The sequence below is a fragment of the Schistocerca piceifrons genome, chromosome 4 (assembly GCF_021461385.2).
Source record: "Schistocerca piceifrons isolate TAMUIC-IGC-003096 chromosome 4, iqSchPice1.1, whole genome shotgun sequence".
NCBI lineage: Eukaryota > Metazoa > Arthropoda > Insecta > Orthoptera > Acrididae > Schistocerca > Schistocerca piceifrons.
The window spans coordinates 328,293,170-328,303,572 of NC_060141.1; the positions used below are offsets into that span (position 1 = coordinate 328,293,170).

The window sequence follows — 10,403 nt, forward strand, 5'->3', positions numbered from 1 at the left end:
TCTTGTTCTATCATTGTGAATTAAAACTGTATTTAACACACCAGATACCATGTTTTAAATGCTAACACTTGGTGCATATACATCCTGGAGTGTAATCTACTCAATTTATGGAGACTGTTTGGCTACATTATGAAAACCAGCCATGTGAGCAACCATCTTCGTGTGTGAATTGCAGAGGAGACCACCTCCCCAATCCTTCAACTGTGCTGCTGTAATTAAGGAATGTAAACATAGGAATTTAAGGTCTCCCATCGCATCTCATATTTTGAAGCTTGTAAAAAATGCAGTCATATAATCTGTCCCAATGGTATCAGCTTTTAACACTACTGTGTCCATATTATTGGCGAGTACTTACTTCCTGCATTCCTTGGGTATCAACCACTGATAGTTGTAAAAGTATCTACATGTACATAAAGTTGCATTGATGAGTTTTTCAGACTTCTTTGAAATGATTGCTGGTGCATTTACGTGGTTGTGTGGTTGTGTGTGTGTGTGTGTGTGTGTGTGTGTGTGTGTGTGTGTGTGTGTGTGTGTGTGTACTTTTGCTGGAAAGAGAGGTAGTGCTCGAGAGCTAGTGTGAATGCTGTTTTCTGTTGCTCTACTGTGCTCCATGCATCGATCCACGGCAGGTGAGTGGTTGCATTGATCCACAGCAGGTGAGTGGCTCCCGTTTCCTTATTTTGCATGTTGCTCCATCCAGGAATTTCCTTTATTGTTATCCAAATAATTTTAATTTACTTGATGGAAGATAAGTGTCTTCTCTGCTTGTCCTGGTTTTTTAAAATTCTATTTTAATAATTGCCTTTAAGAATGTTTTAGAAACATGTTAGAATAAGCGATAGTGTTACATAGCACTTGGTTTGCTAAAAAGAGTAGTCATATCTACAGGACTGATAATGACATAATATTTTAGAACAAAATATGTTTTTATTAAGTAAAATTTTTAATTTTTACTTCACTTGCATTTTAGGCTGCTGTATCCAGTTTAAAGCAGGAGTACAAGGAAGGTGAAACAACACTGAAGGATGCCCAGGCCTTAGCTATAAAAGTCCTTAGCAAAACTCTGGACATGACAAAACTTACTGCAGAAAAGGGTAATGATGAACTTGCTATCAAAGGCAATTTGTATACGTTGAACAAGGAACAGATAATCTAAGCTATTGAAATTATTCATTTCAGTTGAAATGGCAACACTGACACGTGAAAATGGGAAAACAAAAATATGCATCTTACCAGCTAAAGAAGTAGAAGATTTAATAGCAGCATTTGAAAAGGAAGAGGCAGAAGCAGAAGCAGCAAGAAAGGAAAAACAAAAGTCATAAAATAATTTTATTTCTAATTGTTATATTTAAATTTTTCTGAAGTACGGTTTTCCAGAAATATAAAAAATATTCTTTTGCACAATTTACTGAAGTCCAGTTTAACCCTTTTTCCCACCTCCTGTTTATATCTTCTGTTTTATTGATTTACTTTACCAAAGTTTACCTGACTTTTTATATCTGTGCATTTACTTTTGCTCTTAACCATCATTCTTAGTCTGTTTTCTTTCTTGCTCTTATTTGCTTACAATATGTCTCATTCATTACTTCATACAAAACCTTCCTGGAAGAAAGCAACTTTGTGCGGGTTCAGAAATTGAATCTGTTTCTTTATTTTTGTGGTAGTGCTTTGCCAATTTACCATCCAGACACAACCCACAGACTGACTTACAGCATCAATCTGTGAGTACTTACAGAAAGAAGTATATTGAGTTTCAAAAGGAAATCGTAACAGTGTGAAGCCATGAGATACGGTTGGAGGCCTCGGTAAGCAGGATGTTGGCTTTTATGAATGAAGGTGTGAGTTCAAGCTACAACATAATCTTCCAGAAAATTTCATGTCAGTGGTAACTTCAGAGTGACAGTTTCATTTCATTTACTGCTTACTGTAGCATTCTGTTTTATTCTATTTTCTGTACCTTCTCCTTTGATTCATGATTGCATACAACAATCCTTATCTTCTATGTCAGCAGCCTTTGAAGCTGTCTTCTTTTTTTGCTTTATATTTAGAAACGGAATTCCAAGTTTTGAAAGCTCAGGCTTTATGTTGCTTTGGTATTGCATTGTACGTATGTGTGTGTGAGAGAGAGAGAGAGAGAGAGAGAGAGAGAGAGAGTGTGGTGGGGGGAGGGGGGGGGGGGGGCTGCAGGAAACATAAACATATTGGATAACTGGCTGAGGAAAACAATTTTTGGAAGCAAAAATTTCTAAGCCCAAGCCACCAGATAGTTTTGGAATCTTGATTTTGTCTGACTTAATTGTTGATTTCCAACAGATAGTTGTACTGCCTTTCTCCCAGCATCATATTCAGGTTGACCGTTATTGGTAATAGCAAAATACTGTTTTTCTACAGTCTTCTTCCTCTCTAGAAGGACATCCGATTCCATAACCTGATGTTTGTCAGCTATTGCTTGTGTGTGTGTGTGTGTGTGTGTGTGTGTGTGTGTGTGTGTGTGTGTGTGTGTGTGTGTTAGTGCGTGACCATCACTGAAAAAATACTTTTTATAACTTTGAGTCCTTCTGTGTCTTCTGCATGTTGTAGTTGTTGTGATTAACTTTCACTGTTTACAAGTTTACTGAATGATCTTGTCTGTTGATTCTTTTTGCTTGAAGTGGTTAGCACAAGTGCCGGAATCTGTAAATTCAGTGCTGATATGTAACAGACCAAAATGTGTCTTTCCATGTTTTGAGTATGAATGTGATCTTTGGTAATGTGTTGTTAATTTTGCTGTAAACCTGTACCCAATTGAATATGACCTTCCATATGTTACATTTAGTTGTTTTCCACTGGAACATTACCGCCTGAAATGTATTAGTCAGTAACATGTCATACATGTGAAAGTATGCTTGCATGTTATGAGACAGAGAAATGAGGGTATTGAAGGGTACAGCAGATCCAAAAAGAAAAGATTTTCCAATTTTCAAAAAGGTGGCTTCCTTTTAAGCTCTGGGTAACTAAAACTGTTGCCTAAAGCTGACATGTCATTTACTGTCTTCTACCTAATATGTGAAACACTGGGTAAGCATATAGTCATTTGAAGTCTTCAAGAATGCTATACCATAGTGATGTGCAAGTATCAGATAAAATCATGCGAAATTTGAGAAAAATTTTCAATTGCTAGCCCATATCTTAAGTGCTCAGGAGTATCTGATTTGCCTTATGGAAAGAAAGAAAAGAAATGAGTTATCAAATAAACAATGTAAGCTGTATGCAGAATGTGTATTATGTTTGTCATTCAGTATATTGTATGAGGGTCACTCCAAAAGAAATGCACACTATTTTTTTTTTAAATCCATCTTTCATTCTACATGTTTGAAAGTTTTACAGTGTGTAGATACATCCTTTAGGAACAATATTTTCATTTCTCCACATAATTTCCATCCCTCTCAACTGCCTTACGCAATCTTGGAACCAGCACCTGTATACCCGCACGGTAAAATTCTGGACTGACCTGTTGGAGCCACTGTTTGGCAATGTGCACAAGGAGTCATCATCTTCAAACCTTGTTCCACGAAGAGAGTCTTTCAGTTTCCCAAAGAGATGATAGTCACATGGAGCCAGGTCAGGACTGTAAGGCGGGTGTTTCAGTGTTGTCCATTTGAGTTTTGTGATTGCTTCCATGGTTTTTTGACTGACATGTGGCAGTGCATTGCCGTGCAACAGCAAAACATCCTGCTTTTGCTGATGTGGTCGAACATGACTCAGTGGAGCTTGAAGTTTCTTCAGTGTCGTCACATATGCATCAGAATTTATGGTGGTTCCACTTGGCATGATGTCCACAAGCAAGAGTCCTTCGGAATCGAAAAACACTGTAGCCATAACATTTCCAGCAGTAGTTGTGTGGATTTGAATTTTTTTTTCCTTGGTTGAATTTGCATGCTGCCACTCCATTGATTTCCTCTTCGTCTCTGGTGAAAAATGATGGAGCCATGTTTCATCACCTGTCACAATTCTTCCAAGAAATTCATCTCCACCATTCTTGTACTGTTCCAAAAGTTCGCTGCATACCGTTTCTCGTGTTTCTTTGTGAGCCACTGTCAACATCCTGGGAACCCACCTGACACAAACCATTTTTAATGCCAAAACTTTCAGTATTCTGCAAACACTTCCTTCCCCTATCCCAGCGTAGCTTGACAATTCGTTCACTGTGATGTGTCTGTCAGCAGCCACCAATTCATTAACGCTCTGCACATTGTCTGGAGAGTGGGAAGTACGAGACCTGCTGCTGCGAGGACAATCCTCAATATTGCCGTGCCCGCTTTCATCATGTAACCTGATTGTCCAATGACTAACTGTACTGCAATCAACAGCAGCATCTCCATACACCTTTTTCAACCTCTTGTGGATGTTTCCCACTGTCTCGTTTTCACAGCACAGGAATCTGACAGCACGTTGCTTCTGATGAACATAAAGTGTAGCAGCCATACTGAAGACATGCTGTGATGATGCCACTCACGGGAACGGGTTGAACTAAGTTTGAAAACAAGCGGGAAGGACGTATCTACATTCTGTAAAACTTTCACACATGCAGAATGAAAACTGTATTTTTCAAAAATAGTGTGCATATCTTTTGGAGTGACCCTTGTACTTGGAGAACTGTAACATGCTACCACAGTACAGAAAAAGGATGCCGATATTGGCACTAGTGTATCAGCAACACAGTTCCAAGGGTCTTGCAAAAGGAATGTCTGAACTCTTTTGTATAAATTAATGGGTTAACATGATAGCACAGGCTGAGTGGTAGTCAGACAAGCGGACAAAGTAGTTTCTACTAAAGTGTTACTCCCATTCTTACCAGAGGGAAATCAGTCTGCACACTAATAAGAGGCCAGAAAAGTCAGTCTTTGCATTTAGACTATGGATTTCTGATGTCACACAAGACATCACTTTGGTGATTGCACCATACTTTCAGAACAAATGTTCTTATTTTGTGTTGGAAGTGAGTGTTTGTGTATTGAAGAGGAGGAGACAGATGAGAGAGAGTCACTAATAATGAGATGTGCTGGTACCACAGTGTACTGTCACTATCTAGTTTTAAGTGACACTTTTGGGAACTTGTAAGAAAGCCACAGTGAAGGATTGCATTAGCTACTCTGTACAGGTAAATGCAGTGTGGTGACATAAGATTCATAATGACACATACTCAAAAGGGTAGGTCAACCATGCATGGGAAAACTTGCAACACAGCGGTAATGCCCGGTGTGGGCAGGATGGTGTCACCACACCAAGGCAAGAAACATATTATTAGCTGAGTGATTGGGGGCAGGTTAACAGTGCAATGAAAGCACACTAGAGCCACATAAATAACTTTGAATTTTGAGACAAATTCATTTGGAGTCCAGCCTTACCACCAATGCCAGGGTCAAACTAGACAGGAAGTCGGCCAGGTGCTGCCAGCTGCAGCCATGGGTTTGAGACTTTGTTAGACCAGCCACCATCTGCACTCAGTCACCCCTGTGGGACTTCGTGCTACAGCACCAGTGACCTGTCCTCCACACCTGATGCCAACAGGCTCAAAATGGGGCAGTGGTTTGCGTCCTGTGTATGGCAGTCTACCTCACCTCCGCAGTGGACGCAGACTGGGCCTGAGTGGGTGCAGGTGTCTGACAGTACAATCCAGTCACTGCAATAGAAGAAACGTGCTGCTGAAACGAGCCCATGGCCTACTAACAAACCACAATCTGTTGCCCTGTCTGACATCATAACACAGGGTGCTGATGCATGTATCTCTCGGCTAGGACAGAAGCCAGCCATCTGCTAGCCATCACTGGCCTGTTGCACCAGAGTGGGACATTTCTATGTCACAGTCTTGATGACAAGATGGTTATTTGAAATCTAGTAAAATATTTCTCTTGACCACTAGTGTCACTGGTTCCCACTAGCCTGTCCCTGGTCCGCTCGCCCTACTGAGTGCTGTTGGCACTCTACAGAGTGATATCAGCAGGGCATCTTAAAGCCAATTAAGACACCATTTGGCAACAGCGGAGAGTGCCTACGACTGCCACACATGTATGAAGAAGATGACTTGACATTGCAGGCATGCAGTTTTGTTGACACATTGAGAGGTGAGAGCAATATTTTTTTTTATTTTCGTTTGACTGTGACATCATGGAAATTAAGTAGATTTTGCCAGGGGTTTAGTTGTGCTTGTTAAGTTCAGTGTGCAACAGGTGAACACAGATCATATTTCTGAAGAGGTGTAAAGATCACTGTTAGTTTGTGTCTGGTTGTAGGGGCAATATGGGTGTCATGAGCAAGCGGTGTACTTCATTGTCTAATAGTATAGAAGCAGTTAACTGTGAGTAATTATTTTTCAGGATGTGAAGCTAAATTTAGTCATTATTTCAATGTGTAGTAGTAATTCTAAGTGGCTCCTTAGATGAGAGTAGTTAAATTAAAAAAAAAGGAATACTATCATACTGTTACAGTTAAATGTTCTCGTAACGTGATTTTGTTTTATGCAGAGAAAGCAATATGGCTCAGTATATTTAAGCATGTGAGGTAGTGAGAAGCATGGGGATAGTGTTTTTTCTAGCTTATGTTTGCGTAATTGATAAGAGGTTATGTTGTGATTGGTATCAGCAGGAGCAGGGTTTTGGTACTGCAAGGGGCTACCACAGAGATGTTATCGAGAATTTTGGCAGCTGATGTGGATAAGATATGAACACACTCTGCAAAGGTGTCTAAGTGATAGGAAGCAATTCAGGTTGAGGTTGAAGAAAGAGCTTGTTACAGAACTTAAAGTGCGCTCAGTATTGCTCATCTTGAGCTTGGGCCAGTCACTGTTTCCGTTTTGCTTCTTTTTTCACAGTTATGTTCACCTTCCTTCTGTTGTCATGCTTGATCTGTTTTCAGTTGCTAACAGGCTCTGAATTGGGCCATTTTACCACTAAATCTTGAGTCGAGTGCAGTGGGGAGTTCTTCCGAGGAAGGAAGAGAAACAGTTCAAGTTGTCTGAGGTTGTAGATACTGTATTAATGAATAGAACAGTAGGCATTTCAGTTGAAGAGGAATGGACATATCTAAAAAGAACAGTTACAGAAACTAAAAAGAAAAACATAGCTGCAAGGAAGGTAACTGTGAAGAAGGTATACATGCCGACGTAGTAAGTGGAAGATGAAGGGATAGAGAAGATACATGAAGATGCTAAATGAGTAAGAAACGGTTATAGGAGAATATAGGCTTGATGGTAGGAATGAGAGAGGAGAATGACTTGAGGTATCCTTGGAAAAGGCCAGAAGATATGGGAAAAATTCAGTTACATTACATCATAGTCAGGCAGAGATTCCAAAATTCATTATAATATTGGATTTTAAGGTGTATCCAGCAGAAGATAAAGACTCATATCACAATTTAATATCGATGAAGACTAGGCTGAAGTTCAAGAGACTAGTTAGGATGAAGAGATGGAAATACTAACAAGGGAAACTACCCATTGCATCCCCATCAGATTTAGCAGTAAGATTAAAGAAGAAAGTACAAAAATGTTCAGGGAAGTTCAGGGATAGAGAAATAAGTCATGTAGGAATGAAATAAATAGTAAGTGCAGGGGAGCTAAAGTGAAATGGCTGTATGAAAAACATTAAAAAATTAGAAAAGAAATGATTGTTGGAAAGAATAATTCAGCCTACAGTCGGGTCAATACAATGTCTGGTGAAATTACAAGCGAGGGCAGTAACATTAAGAGAGCAAACGGCATTCCACTGTTAAATGGAGAGAAGAGAATGGATAAGTGGAAGGAGTATAGTGAAGGCCTCTGTGAGGGGGGACTACTTGGGTGATGACATGATAGAAGAAGAAACAGAAGGTGATGGGCAAGATATATAAGATAGAGTATAACAATCACAATTTAAGAGAGCTTTGGAGGACTTAAGATCAAGTAAGGTATAAGGGATAGATAACATTCCATCAGAATTTGTAGTGTCATTAGGGAAGTGGCAACAAAATGACCATGTTGTTGTGTAGAATGTATGACAGGCAATATATCATCAGAATTTTGGAAAAAAACGCCATCCATACAGTTTCAAAGATTGCAAGAGCTCACAGGTGCGGGAATTATAGCACAATCAGCTTAACAGCTCATGCATATAAGTCGCTGACAAGAAGAATGGAAAAGAAAATTGAGGATCTGTTAGATGATAATCATTTTATGTTTAGGAAAGCTAAAGGCACCAGAGAACCAGTTCTGACATGGCACTTAATAATACAGTATGTAGAAAAACCAAGAGGGAACAAGGAGTGGAAGACAAAGAACAAAGCGCTGGGATTAATAGGGGTGCAAGACATGGATGTGGTTGTTCACCCCTACTGTTCAGTCTATAAATCAAAGAAGTAATGACGATGCAAGTCATCACTTCCTTTAGTTGTAAATATACACTACTGGCCATTAAAATTGCTACACCAAGAAGAAATGCAACTGATAAACGGGTATTCATTGGACAAATACATTATACTAGAACTGACAAGTGATTACATTTTCACGCAATTTGGGTGCATAGATCCTGAGAAATCAGTACCCAAAACAACCACCTCTGGCCGTAATAACAGCCTTGATACACCTGGGCTTTGAGTCAAACAGAGCTTGGATGGCGTTTACAGGTACAGCTGCCCATGCAGCTTCAACATGATACCACAGTTCACCAAGAGTAGTGACTGGCATATGGTGATGAGCCAGTTGCTCGGCCACCATTGACCAGACGTTTTCAATTGGTGAGAGATCTGGAGAATGTGCTGGCTAGGGCAGCAGCCGAACATTTTCTGTATCCAGAAAGGCCCGTACAGGACCTGCAACATGCGGACGCTCAGTATCCTGTTGAAATGTAGGGTTTTGCAGGGATCAAATGAAGGGTAGAACCACGGGTCATAACACATCTGAAATGTAATGTCCACTGTTCAAAGTGCCGTCAATGTGAACAAGAGGTGACGGAGACGTGTAACCAGCGGCACCCCATACCATCATGCCGGTTGATAAGCCAGTATGGCGATGACGAATACATGCTTCCAATATGTGTTCACCGCAATGTCGCCAAACAGGGATGCGATCATCATGACGCTGTAAACAGAACCTGGATTCATCTGAAAAAATGATGTTTTGCCATTCGTGCACCCAGGTTCGTTGTTGAGTACATCATTGCAGGCACTCCTGTCTGTGATGCAGCATCCAGGGTAACCACAGCCATAGTCTCCGAGCTGATAATCCATGCTGCTGCAAACATTGTTGAACTGTTCGTGCAGATGGTTGTTGTCTTGCAAATGTCCCCATCTGTTGACTCAGGGATCGACATGTGGCTGCACGATCTGTTACAGCCATCCGGATAAGATGCCTGTCGTCTCGACTGCTAGTGATACGAGGCCATTGGGATCCAGCACGGCGTTCCGTATTACCCTCCTGAACCCACCGATTCCATGTTCTGCTAACAGTCATTGGATCTCGACCAACGCGAGCAGCAATGTCGCGATACGATAAACAGCAATAATGATAGGCTACAATCCGACCTTTATCAAAGTCGGAAACGTGATGGTGCGCATTTCTCCTCCTTACACGAGGCATCACAATGTTTCACCAGGCAACGCCGGTCAACTGCTGTTTGTGTATAAGCAATCGGTTGGAAACTTTCCTCATGTCAGCACGTTGTAGGCGTCCCCACTGGCGTCAACTTTGTGTGAATGCTCTGAAAATCTAATCATTTGCATATCACAGCATCTTCATCCTGTCGGTTAAATTTCGTGTCTGTAGCACGTTATCTTCATGGTGTAGCAATTTTAATGACCAGTAGTGTATGTCTGAGTGAACTAAATGTTGTTATCTTTACATAAAGAAAAATATCATGGCAATAACTTTCAAATTTTCATGTATGAATTATTGAATTTAACATCACACTTTTGTTGCACTGTGCCTGTATCACTTTCAGAACTCTAACTAATAAACAAATTAATTAATTTAATAAGACTGAACCTTAAATTGCTAATGTGCCCCTCTACCGCAACATTACCATAAAAACAGTGAATGGTATAGAACATAAGAATAACAGTGATCTATTGAAGTTTACAAAATAATGACAAATTTTATTAAATTTTTAGTAACTACAATTTATGACAAACACAAATTGTTTAAGGAATGGTTTTTGATAGGCAAAGCATACATTGGGGTAGAAGCTATACTAATTGTCCCCTGAAGTAATCCATTTTACTACCCAGTCTGACTTGGTTTACATGAGTCCACTGTGAGGCCCAGCTCTCTTCAAATGGAATCCACAAACTTTGTTATACCTGAGAAAAGAGAGCTATGAATATCATTTAACAACCTTACCCTGGTACAGCAATACTTTACCCTTTCACCGTGATTTAGGTGGCAGCCGAAAATG

At 40.2% G+C, this 10,403-nt stretch overlaps 1 protein-coding gene across 1 annotated transcript in view; it reads left to right on the forward strand.

Moving 5' to 3' along the window:
- The window catches only part of LOC124796366 (proteasome subunit alpha type-4), a 28,119-nt gene extending 26,715 nt beyond the window's left edge, over positions 1–1,404 (forward strand). The window contains exons 6-7 of the mRNA XM_047260525.1: positions 971–1,094; positions 1,180–1,404. Coding sequence (XP_047116481.1) covers positions 971–1,094; positions 1,180–1,322 — 267 coding nt within the window. The 3' untranslated portion in view covers positions 1,323–1,404. The remainder of the gene's footprint in view (positions 1–970; positions 1,095–1,179) is intronic.
- The last annotated feature ends 8,999 nt before the right edge of the window (positions 1,405–10,403 follow it).